Raw genomic sequence first — 12,648 nt, 5'->3', positions numbered from 1 at the left:
TGTTTTGGTTTCTGGAGGTTATGTCGTAATGTCGTGTAAGTTTTCCCTTCCCATGTTTGCCTTTGCACAAACCCCCGAAGACCTTGATTCATTATCCTTTTACGCAGTGTTATGTTATGTTATCCCCAAAACCATAGTTTTGAAAAGTCACTTAATGCCCGTCATCACTTGAAGTGTTTGGAATGAAGGTTTGATTAACTGTAACAAGTCTTATCATCTTGTCAACTTTTTCCGACACCCAAAATGAATCGATCAGTGTTTCAAATATGCCTCAGTGCGATTCATGGACCAACAAGTATCCCATCCAGAAGTGTGATGAAGCAGATGTCTAAGTTCTCTATCGCTCATGTATCGAATCGCTCTTACTTTGTGAATTTCATTCTGGGTGATCGTCAGTTTAATATGCCTGTGCATGTGGAAAAGAAACAAGAAGAAGGTCTTTCCCTCCAGTCTTTCAGTCTGTTTCAATCATTCAAAACAAGGAATGAAAGGCGATTAAAAATTTGCGAGTTATTACAATGTAGCTCAGCAGATGCGAACAGCATTATGCAAATAGCTATCAATCAGAGGCTATTTGATGATCCTGAAACGAGTGCGACGTTCTTTGATAAATTGAAGCTCCTTCATCAAATAGGATTAGACGCTAAACTAGTTGCACAACACCAGTGGCTCTTTGATTTTTCTTTAGGTGAGTATACCCATATGATCCCTATTTTCTATTGTCATCTTACAAGGGGAGGCTACCGATTGTCCGCCTCAGATCGGGTTCAAATTTGGCAGGGAGGTAGAATAGGTTAATATAAGAACCCGTATTTTTTTTTAGGTGCCAATGCCCAGCCGTTTTTGAGTTATGAATTTTTGAAGTTGCCGTTTTTTCGTGTCAGCGACGCGCTCAAGTTGAGCCTACTGTGCGCGCACCTTTTAATGCGATCCGAATGTCATTCTGCTCATGAGAGACAGTTGTTCAAGCGGTAGCGCGCTCGCCTATGGTGCTACAGGTTCGGAGTTCGATACTTGTTCCGTGTGTTCAATTTTAAAAATTGAGTATTTTGTTTTTTAATCGCTTCATCACAAGAAATTGTAAGTCACCTTGTAGACGTTATGATTCTAATTATTTTTTATGTATATTTTATTTTTTTATTTTTTTTTAATGAGTGTTTGACAAAAAAGGAAAAAAATATAATTAGCATCACAACGTCTACAAGGTGACTTACAATTTCTTGTGATGAAGCGATTAAAAAACAAAATAATCAATTTTAAAAATCGAACACACGGAACAAGTATCAAACTCCGAACCTGCAGCACTATAGGCAAGCGCGCTACCGCTTGGGCAACTGTCTCTCTTGAGCAGTAAGACATTCGGATTGCATTAAAAGGTGCGCGCACAGTAGGCTCAACTTGAGCGCGTTGCTGACACGAAAAAACGGCAACTTCAAAAATTCATAACTCAAAAACGGCTAGGCATTGGCACCTAAAAAAAAATACGGGTTCTTATATTAACCTATTCTACCTCCCTGCCAAATTTGAACCCGATCTGAGGGGGACAATCGGTAGCCTCCCCTTGTTAGTCTCAGAGGCCAACCACTACTACGAAGCCCGTAGGTACTTCGGAATGTACAATGATAAAGATAATAATTTGTTAAAAGTATCCTTGATTTTCTGTCTAAGATAGCTGAACCCTCTCTCACAAGTGGGAACCACAAAGTTTATGTACATCAAAGACTTAAAGATGGAGCCCTAAGAGCCAAAAATGAACCCACACCTCCTTTGCAAGATTTGACTGTAAATTTGGGATAACTGACTCATCCACACAAGTGAACTCATGGATGAGGGAAATTGATTTTTATTATTGTTTGTATATTGTAAATTGAAATTGAAAGTTGGATGAATTTGAAAATTCAAAAGAAGGCTTTTTTTTAACTTGCTTCGGATAAATTTCACGGCACTGTGATTTATATTCATTTGTATATTCAAATCCTGATTCTCTCGCTATTTTAAAACAAAATAATTATTTTTTTATGCAGGAAAGAACGTTCTGTAAATATTGGAATGCCACAATGGGAAATCGATTATTTCTAGTGCTCAAACAAGCATTCATCCCAAAATTTGCAGTATGTCGTAAAATACAATTTTCAAAATGTTGACAGCTAAAATATGTTAGGATCCCTGAAGAGCAAACTTCAAGAAAAGTCTCCACTTCTGGCAAATTCTAATATTTTCAATGCCGAAAGCTTAATAAGAGCTCTTTGTCAGAAACATACAAAATTTTGTTAAGCACTTCTTACTTATCTTTTCAGGCATCTTGTCAAATGCCTACTATGGCTTTTTGCGGATGACATCATAGCTCACTTATCTGTAGAATTTCAGGGACTTCTGATACATTGAAACTTTATGGGAGTGATTTCGTCCGAGTAATTGAGTTAAAAAATGGAAATTGAAATTTCCAAGGAAAATTCTCTTCAGTTCAATTTAGTTTATTTTTGGTGTCATGGAGGGTGCAAAAAAGCATTTAAACCCAACTTTTTTAAGCTCTGACCACGGTATATTAAAACTTTCAATAGATCTTTCTCTAAATTTTAGAATTTTTTTAAGAATTCTAAACATCTACCTAGGGTTTGGATCAACATTTTCAGGCGGTTTTTCTGATTAATTGTCCAACTTTCTTTCAATCAAATAATTTTTCAAGTTGCAATTTAAAAGCAATTTTAAACATATGAAAAAGGAATTTATAATGTTCAATGAAGCATTGTAGCTCATAATAATTAATTCTCACACTTGTTTCAATTTTCTGTTTTTCTTTCAACAGGTGAGCTAGAAAAAAAAATTGAGGCATTTCGCCAAAAGGAAGGAGTCTTAAAAATAGATGAATTAAATCTCTTGAAGTTGCGAAAGGCTGAGTTACTAGATCTGTTAGATCTGTTGGAAGAGGATAGAGAAAGCCTAATGGAGACTAGAATCGATTTTTTCTCGCGAGAATTTGGTGTAAGTACCTTCAAGACTTTTAACTACCTCTATCATCTTTATCTTTCCCTCTTGAAACGGAAGGCACTCCCTCTCCTTCCTTCTTGAAATTTCTAAGATTCAAGCTCCTTTTTCTTAGGGATGCTTCTCTTGATTTCAGGGTCAATTGAAAAGTTCTAATGTCCTAATGCTTTCCTCCTGAGCTTTTTAAAAAAATGTGCACGCTTTTAAAGTCGAATGAAGTTTTATATGTGCTGTATAAAAAAACTCATAAAAATTTGTCAAAAACAGTAACAATGGATCATTAGACCCCTTAATATTCATAGGAGGTCTTTTTAAAGTTACCCAGGATCACTACTTTGAAAATATCAAACACATATCAAAAACGACAGAGCTGAAATAGGTCCTTAATAAACCACCTCCTCTGCAATCTATCTTCAGTTTCCTTTAATAGTAGCATATGTATCAAAGCCTTTTTTTGTACTACATTATTTTTGCATTGGAAAGGCACTGGCTAGTTATATGTGAATTTGAAGGAAGATACCGGCAGTGTTTAAGAGTATTTTAAGAGTTAGTCTTTAATGATGCAAAGATCTTACTAAAACGAGCGTTTTTTCAATGTTGTCTGGCAGAAATTTCTATCATCTGCCCCATCTCTACAGTAAGTAAGAAAAAATTCAAAAGCAAACGTTTCTCTACAAACTTCAAAATTTGTTTCAAATTCTAAATAGAATCAGTCTGTTGATGTAGCTCATCAATTTATATCAATTCAGAAGTCCACTCTTGTCATTCTTGCTGCCACCAATGCAGCTGACAGTTAGTCTGTACTCCTAACAGATTAGGCTCATGCAGGAACCTGTACCCAAGTCATATGCACAACGAGTGCTTGATGATCCAATAATCAAATCTCTGGTCAGAGGTGAAGCAAGCGCAGCGAGCCTGAGTGTCTAGTAAAAATCACTTACTTACTGTAATATTCCTTGAATCAAGAGCTCTTTTTCCTTCCCTTTATTTCTCTTGAATAATTTTGTTCCTTGCTTTTCAGCTCTCAATTCCTGAAGTTTGTTCGTTATTAGTGGAACGCTCGTTTTTAAGAAGAAAAAGTTTGCAGCAAATAATGTCAATATACCAAAAGCTCAAAGGTATAATACGTTTGTTTCCCTTTTTTCATTGAATTTTCAGTCCTTTTATGATACAGCATGAGGTTTAATATTCAAGAAATTTGTTGGTTTTACAGCTCAGATTATCTCTTGACATGTTCCATAGTTTGAAGACTATTTTTCATTGGTGTGTATAAATGTTAAATGACAAAACTATGATAATTTTTTGGAGGGTACATTGATGTATGTTTTCGCACAAAAAAAGGATGATATGGACTGTGTTTAATACAAGGAACCAAGCCCCATCAGCTATTGCAAAATTTAACTGGGCAAATTAATTTTGTACCAGAGAATGTTTGTGCAGATTTCTTCGAAAATTTTAAGGAATTCGCTTCGCACCAGGCAGAAAATTCACTGAAATTTGCACAAAAATCTGCACAAGCATCTCCATGTGAAAAATCAAATTGCCCAATTAAATTTGGCAGTAGCTGATGTGGCTTTATTCCTTTCTGCTTAACTCGGTCCATATAGTAGCACTGGGTCCACAATATTCCACGGAGAAAACAGAGCCCAAAAAAACACAAAATTAGAAATAGAGATTCAAGATGAACTCTATTAAATCTGTTCATGGGGATTGATGTAAAATCTTGATATTTTGCTAGTGGTAAACAGATGCAAAGTAAATTAAAATGTCTAAGTTACACACAAATCACAGACAGTCTATCATCTGTTCGTAACATGGCAGAATTCGTTTCACATTAAGCTCCTAGAAATTGCGTCAAATAAGTTGGCAGTTGTTTACTCCTGACTGCCACGCGCAGTAGACAAATGCAGCAAAATCTCCTCAGAGGAAGGTATTGGTTTCCAGTACCTGCAAATAATGGCAGCACAGCATCGTTGTCACCCAAGATCACTCTTCAATTGCTATTGGGTGGCAGTAGGGAAGCCGCTTGCTATTGGAAAGCAAACAACAATCAACATATCTGATGCAAGTTCTAAAAAATTTTCTAGCCTGCACTACAAGAAGTTTTTAGCTAGAGATTGTAAATTCAATCAAACAAATGTATAGAACCCCATTTCATAAAGTTCCAGAATAACATAAAAATAAAATGACAGAGTTCAAGTTTCCACAAATATTGTACTTGATCAGACCCACGTAAACAACTGTGAAACATCATACCAGAAAAATTCCATGTTTGTTTTTCGTTCAAATGACGATCGATTCCAAGTCTGGAATGACTGTAAGTGAAGTTTATTTTTTTCAGTGTTAAAACCATTGAGGAAAGGATAAGTATCTAATTTTCTGTGACAATAAGAGTAGTCGTTTTTTTCTTCTCTAGATGCTGGTGTATCTAAAAGTGAAATTAGAAATGATTTTTGGATTTTCAAACATAAGAAGCAAACAATAGAGGAGAGAATCCAATTAGCAAAGCGTCTTCAGTTTGATCAGTTTAAATGCTGGATGAGCCGATGCAACCTAAGAGCCCTCAAAAGGTATGTATGTGTTATTACCTTTGATCCGCACCCAGCCCTACCACATCTTGGCAATGGTGCCAATGAAAGAACCTGACAAATGTTCCAAAATCTTTTACCTGAGCCAAAGCGTCAGTGAAAAGTAATTAGAAAATAGATCGTAAGTCTAAACACCCCCCCCCCCCCCCAAAAGAAAAAACATTAAAAAAATTGCTTGGACAGGAGCTTTTTGCTTGTTAAATTTTAACTTAAGGTTAATTCATAACAAGAGATGATAGACCTAGAGGTAATGAGTCTCGCAAACAGATAGATTGAATATCTTTGCTTTTTGCAATGCCCAGTCTGCTTACAGTAAAGATTCATCTCCGAATTTACAAAAAAAATATGTTTGTGTATTGTCCGCTCAGAATTTCTAATCATTGTTTTTTTTTTTTTTTTTTTTTTTTTTTTTTTTTTTTTTTACGTAAGCCCCTCAATGAACTGTTTAAATTTCAGAAAATTCTTCAAGTGGAACAAAGCTAAACATCGATATTTTCCATATCTAGACTCTTTGTCGGGAGGGGTGTAAGATGTCTCACCTACTTGCAGTAGACCTCATGACATTTGACCTACACATACATAATCTAATAATTTAGACCAACAATTATTTTTGTCTACAAAAGTTTTGACCTAAAAAATGTTCTGCTACACATTTTTGTCCTACACGCCGTTTGGTCTTTGCCCTTTAAGTCTTTGTAAGCTGGTCTAATTCTTATTTTTGCATCAAACAAGAATTCGAACATCTTATCCAAATCAGGAAGATGGTACATAGATGGAACGTTTAAAGTGAATCAATCTATTTATCTTCAACTTGTAACAATTGGCGGTGAATATTTTGGGATTGATTTTTTAGTATTTGCCCCAGTGGTGAGTAAACAAAAAGAAACTTACCCAACAGTATTGGCCGAGGTATGCAATTAATGCATGCAAATCAACATTCCAAAACCTACTCCAGTAAAAGTACTTTCAGACTTCGGAAAATCAATTATAAACGCTGTACTCATAATTTTCCCAGACATCTTAATTCGTTTATGTTTCTTGAGTTTTCACGTTGAGTTACGTGGTGGAATAACATGTAGGTCGGAAAATGTGTAAGCAAAAAAATTTGCAAATCAAAGTTTTTGTAGGGAAGAAATTTTGGAGGCAAAAAACAAGGCAGGTCCAAATTTGTTAGTCATATCTAAGCAGGTCTGGTGTTGAAGGTCAAATGTTACATAGGCCTAATGCGTGTAGGTAAAATGGAGGTCAGGTTTTTTTTTCCCCTCCGCTTTTTTTCAAGCTAACTTAAAATTGAGTCATGAGTCTTTTGATCTTCTACATGTATTTTTATCATTTGAACGTCCATAACCAGAATCTGCCCAACTTTACGAGATATTGCCTAATTTTCTTTGGAAAATTGATTATACTTTTGTACAGATCAAAAAATGTTCATATCTTCACAATGGAATCAATGAGGCTGAAGCATGATTTTTTGTAGTATCTTAAGTAGTCAAGCTTTCTGTCAAAAAAATGTTGTGGGAGAAAATTAGCCAATGTAAAATTCTGTTAGGCTAATTCCGGCTAGATCTGTCCATGTATATGTATGTTTGAATTCTAGGTCAGCTGAAATATTGACCGCCAACAAGAAAATTTTGGATAAATATAAGACAAGAGAAGCTCTTTTGATGGAGAAATTGCATATTGATGAAGCAGAGGTCGGAAGAATTTGTGATACGTATCCCCAACTGTCAAAAATCAGGGAGACGAAAATTCTCCACATGATAGATTTTCTCATGTCAGAAGGTATCACCGAAGATCAAATAAGAGCACATCCAAAGATCCTTTGTCACAGTCCAAGAACGCTAAAAGTAAGTAAATTTCAAACTTAAAAGCTGATTTTACTGTGTTGATTCCTGAGTAATTTTTGCGGTTTGTCTTGTCCTTCAAAAGAGTTTTTTCACCAACACTTCCTGTAAAAATGAAATACAAAAATTGGACCGAAAAAAAGTTTGTACTTTAAGGTTTGGTCTCATTTTATGTGTCAGGTTTAGCCTGATTGCAGTTTATAAACATTTGATGATCAGCATCGGCAGATCCAAGGAAGTTCTGACTCATGAATTTTTATGGCTAAATCTATTTCCCTCCCTATCTCTGTCTAGTGGCTGAGTTCTCATTGGAGGACCCTGTCACATGACTTGGTCAACCAATGGAAGAGCTTGGTGCCAGATGGAAAGAGGGACGGATCAGAGAGACGCCACTTGAGTCTTCAGCTTTTAGACCGCAAGGTCGAGTTTTCATCTGTCGTGATGAATGTGAGTATTTTTCAGGGGGAAATCTCCCGATTTTCTCTTCTCTGTCCCTGATGTTTAGGTCGGTCGGCGCTCTCAGGATGTTTCCTTCCAGCCCTTGTGTTCTTTTTTCATGCTCCGGCTCTTGCGAGCCTGATAGTCCCGTCTTAAAGTCTTTTTTTTCTCATTATTCCGCAACATTCACTTGTGACTGATGCAGTTACTCTGGTAAGTCGGTGCAGCAATTTTTGTGTAAAATGCTGAATTCAATTGTCTAATGGTATTATCATTCTATTTTCCCAAGGAAATACTCTATTTTCTTAAAAGATTCATATTCTGAAAATTATGAACGGTCGGTCTATTTTAGCATAAATGAGCTCAGTTTCAAAAGTGCCACTGAGAAAGAACTAATTAAGAATTTTCATAAAGCAGTACCCTCTGAAAAACTCTGACAATCTAAGTCGCAATTACTATGGAGACCATCTCTGAAAACTTGATGGAACTGAGATTTTTCATTATTATACTCCACATTTTGATAGCCGAAGTACAGAACCAGATGTCTTCATCCATTACATCGCAGACTTCCTGTCATACCTTATTTTTTCTTTGGCAAACTAGTCAATGTAATTTTCTCCTGTGTTAGCAAGATATCCTGTATAAATTTCAAGCTATTAAGTTGGCCTGTTTGTCCTCAAAAAAATATACTAGCGAAAAGTTTTAAACACAGCAACAGAGATGCGTGGCTTGGAACTTGGGACATTGTTGCGTATAGTGTTTATTAGAGTTTCAATTAAGCTTTTCTTGGGACAATGCTTTCATCTGAACCTGTTAAAGGATCTCATGATTTTATTTGATTATTGAGCTATTAGTTTTTGTAATTCAGCTGAACTTTGGATGAATGGGATGAAATTATTTGAAGAGTTTGCCTGTAGAAGGGAGTATTGTGAAATACTTGGATCGCGTTAAGTAAAAAGGAACCAGCGCAATTACAGTGCTTTCAAAATCGTGCAACTTTTCCTCTTTTTTTAAAAATATTTATTATATGCACAGTACCATAATTTACACAATTATTTTCCTTTAAAATTAAGTAACAATTTTTTGGTGGGAAGCCAAAATTTTTTGCTTTTCTGGGAGATTTTTTAGATAATTATGAAGAGGCAACAATTTTACAACACTGTAATAGCGCTGGTTCCTTTTTGCTAAATGGATCCAATTGGTCTCCGTTTACAAAATCAATCATATAGCATCTGCGCATCTTCAGAAACACATCGTCATATTTTCATGATGATTTGACGCTCTTGTATATGGAAGTAGAGGTCAAAATATTCGAAACCGCTATCTCCAAGCTTCAAATGCGCTTCGCTCGGAACGGATACTTTTCAAAGACGCCTTTCTACGGGATAACTCTGCAACTGGCATTGATGCAAAAAGTGCCTTTTCTGAAAGAAAGACTGAAGAACATTCATTGATTGACTTTTAGTGGACCATAACTAGGACTTTTTAATTTTTCAAGTCTAACTCTTGCAAAAGGTGTAGTAGATTAATGCAAAGCAAGTCTAGATGGAGGGTGTCTTTTTTTTCTTTCAACAATTAACATGAACAATGTGAAGAAATTCAGGTTTTGAAATTGGCTTATTTTCTACAGTCTTCCCTGCTCTAGAGGTCAGTGTAGATTTTGCTTTCGTAGATTATGTTTGGTTTGCATCAATAAATAGCTACGTAAGATTCAAGTTTCCGATTTCCTTTTTTTTTCTTTGCTTCATCACACATTTATGAATATTTTATCTCTTTTGTTTCAGAAGCGAATAAATGAGTTGGTAAAACTTGGTGCTCATGTGCCGAATGTATATGTGTTCTGTTTGAATCAACGTCTTTATGATAGGTACATTGAAAAGTTTTTAGGCGGTAGTGCATCTTCCTCAGTGAATGAAGGACCGGTGAAATCGAGTTCAAAACTCTGATGAATACATTTTCCACAGCAAACTCGTTGATTACCTGATTGCTTTTCACATTCAGCATGTTCTTGCAACAAGTTTGTTAAATTGACTCACACATGGATTACATTTTGCAAAAAGGGACCAAGAGCATTCCAATGCTGTTAGGATTGTGCAAGTTACATTCTTTTAAAAAAAAATAACGGAAATCATGCAAAATATTTAATTTAAATAGGTAATTTTCGTCTTGAATTCATAGTTTATTCGGAGTATAGTTAAACTTGTTTAGATGATCAATTTATTTTTGCATGGTGAAAAAAATCGCACAATGGACCACTAGACAAGGTACGAATTTAAGCAATCTGATACATGTTTCTTAACCAGAATTTCACGTAGAAAACGATTCACATAACGAAAATTACGGAAACCAACTCCTAACGAAGATATTAACGTTTTTATTTCACATTGGTTACGAGGAATTTGAACTGCCCGCTCACAAGAAACTCAATGCTCTACGTGAGTCAAAGCGCGCACTACAACGGTTTCGGCAAGCTTCTCAATCGAGCAATGTTCATTTCCCATCATGTGTTGTTCAAACTATAAGCAATTTGCTATAGCTGAGCCAAAGCGTCAAGATTGAGGTTGCCAGATTTTAATATTGCAGACTGTCATGATAACGTTTAGCGCGCGATGTGAATCACGTAGAGCATTGAGTTTTCATGAGCGGGTGGTTTGAATTCGCGCATCAAGAATCATTAAATATCTTCTTCAGGAGTTGATTTTGGTAATTTTCGTTGTGCGTATCGTGTTCTACGTGAAATTTTGGTTAAGAAACATGTATCAGAATGCTGAAATTCGTACCTTGTCAAGTGGTCCATTATAGCAACATTGGAATGATCTTGGTTTCTTTTTGCAAAATACAGTCCGTATGAAAAGATCCTATATTCAGTTTGGAGGATTCAAGGGAGAAAAATACCTCTTTTTACCCCCTCCTCTCCTTATTACGCATCCTAAATGTACAATCCAACTCATACTGCAAAAATTCACTTTAAGGAAGTTGTAGGTCAGCCTAAAGTTAAAAGCTAGTCAATACAAAAATAATTCCTGCCGAAGGGTGAGTTGTTCGCATAACATATATTTTCAAAAATCTTTGGACCCCTCCCATCTCACTTCCTTTTAACACAGGTCTGGACCTTCCCCATTAAAATTGCTTAGCGCCCCCCCCCCCCCTCCGCCAATGGCAATGAATTTTAAATGGAAAATTGCAATCATGCATCGGTTTTTCATCCTGAAGTTTGAAAATCATCGCAACATGTTAATTTCAGTATTGTGTGATGTAGCTCTGAACTTTTCACCTCCCTCCGTAACGCAAGCTTAGACCTTCTTAAATTTTGGAAGGAGAGAGGAAGGCGAGAGGAGGAAAAGAGATGTGAATTTTGAAGTTTCAAAATTTGAATAGTAAAACTTCAGTGATCCAATCCCTTTCACAAAAAGCAAAGCTTTTTTTACAATTGACAAAGGGGTGCAGAGCTTTAATGCTCAAATATTCAGGTTTCCTTTTTGTTCTTTCCTTCTCACTTGCTCTTTCATAACTTTTTTATTTTGCGTTTTTTCCCACCGGAGTGGCCATGGGCCTGGGGTCGTTAACCTACCGGCCCACCGGAAAAGTTTTGGTAGTTCCGTATGGCCAATCCAGGCCTAGCGTCTCCTGTGGTATTGAGTATACTCTCGTAAAAAGAACAGTAGTGAACAAGGCCCGATCAGCGAATGACGTGACTCCATTTCTGCATTATTTTGTCTCATTGACTAAGACAAAATTTTAATTAGCAGCTTCTTAGCCTGCGAAGGGTATCTGGACAGCTGAGCAGAGAGCCTGACTTAAATTCCCAATTCGATCCTGAGTACTCCCTCTCTCCATTGATAAAGTTTAACAAATTTTAGAAAGAATTTTTTTTAGAATTTTTTAAAGTTTAACAAAACGCTTTTAATGTGACAGTTTGTGAAAGTTCCCCTCTTTTTCTCTTCTTTCAAGTGTTCACCATTTATGTTTGAAGTGCAAGTGCCCAGCACACTAAAAATAGCGTTACGTTATCTCGATGTTGCACAACATTATTTGAGACTTTGAAGTGCAACACCCAATTTCCCAGGTTTCATCATGGAATTTCGGGACAAGAAGTCCCCAAACAATGAAAAAACAAACTATCCGTTACCAATGAGGTTTTTTTTTTTTTCTTGTAATTTCCGTGTATTTTGACAGTAAGAATAAAAGGAGTTATTTTCGTACTTGGTTATTGTAGTCCTGCTATTTTCCTAACCTATAAATGTAGTGGTTTGTACCCTCTTGAATAATCTTTTGAGCGTTTTTACCTTTTACCCTTTCATTACCATGAACGCAGCCTGTGCATTCAGGAAAACCGTATTTTTTCAGGCAACATTTCCACTAAATTTAAAAACCTCAACTTTGAAGCATTCACGTTTGTACTTCTACCTTTTGAGAAGGATCTGAACTACAACTTAAGCCATTTTCTGACAGCTTCAACTTGTTTGCATCACAGCAGATTTCCATTTTGGGCTTAGGCACAAAGAATCCTGCCTGGTAATGAGAGGGTCAACCATTACTTGCAAAACTAATGAAAAAGGAGTCAGACAACAATAGATACATCACTTCTTTGACTTAATTCAAATTTCTAAACCATTTTGCTTGTGTATGAGAAAGCTAAGTATCAGCGTTTTTTTAAAAAAAAGTTAAAAGCACTAACATCAATGTGCAACACTCCAAATCACTTGTCACATTTTACCCACTCGTTACAAGGCCAACAATAAACATAACGTCAAGGAATCTTTACTGATTCTCCTTCAGCCCATAAAAAAAAA

At 36.1% G+C, this 12,648-nt stretch overlaps 1 protein-coding gene across 1 annotated transcript; it reads left to right on the top strand.

Annotated features, from left to right (window-relative positions):
- On the top strand, nucleotides 1-12,057 carry LOC109035835 (mitochondrial transcription termination factor). The gene is made up of 6 exons (XM_019049635.2): nucleotides 1-688; nucleotides 2,807-2,982; nucleotides 4,007-4,103; nucleotides 5,402-5,555; nucleotides 7,171-7,420; nucleotides 9,640-12,057. The coding sequence occupies exons 1-6, from the start codon at nucleotides 244-246 to the stop codon at nucleotides 9,799-9,801; spliced, it is 1,284 nt and encodes a 427-aa protein (XP_018905180.2). The 5' UTR covers nucleotides 1-243; the 3' UTR covers nucleotides 9,802-12,057.
- The last annotated feature ends 591 nt before the right edge of the window (nucleotides 12,058-12,648 follow it).

The sequence above is a fragment of the Bemisia tabaci genome, chromosome 7 (assembly GCF_918797505.1).
Source record: "Bemisia tabaci chromosome 7, PGI_BMITA_v3".
Lineage (NCBI taxonomy): Eukaryota > Metazoa > Arthropoda > Insecta > Hemiptera > Aleyrodidae > Bemisia > Bemisia tabaci.
Note: the sequence above shows the minus strand (reverse complement) of the source record. Positions and strands in the feature narration are given on the sequence as shown.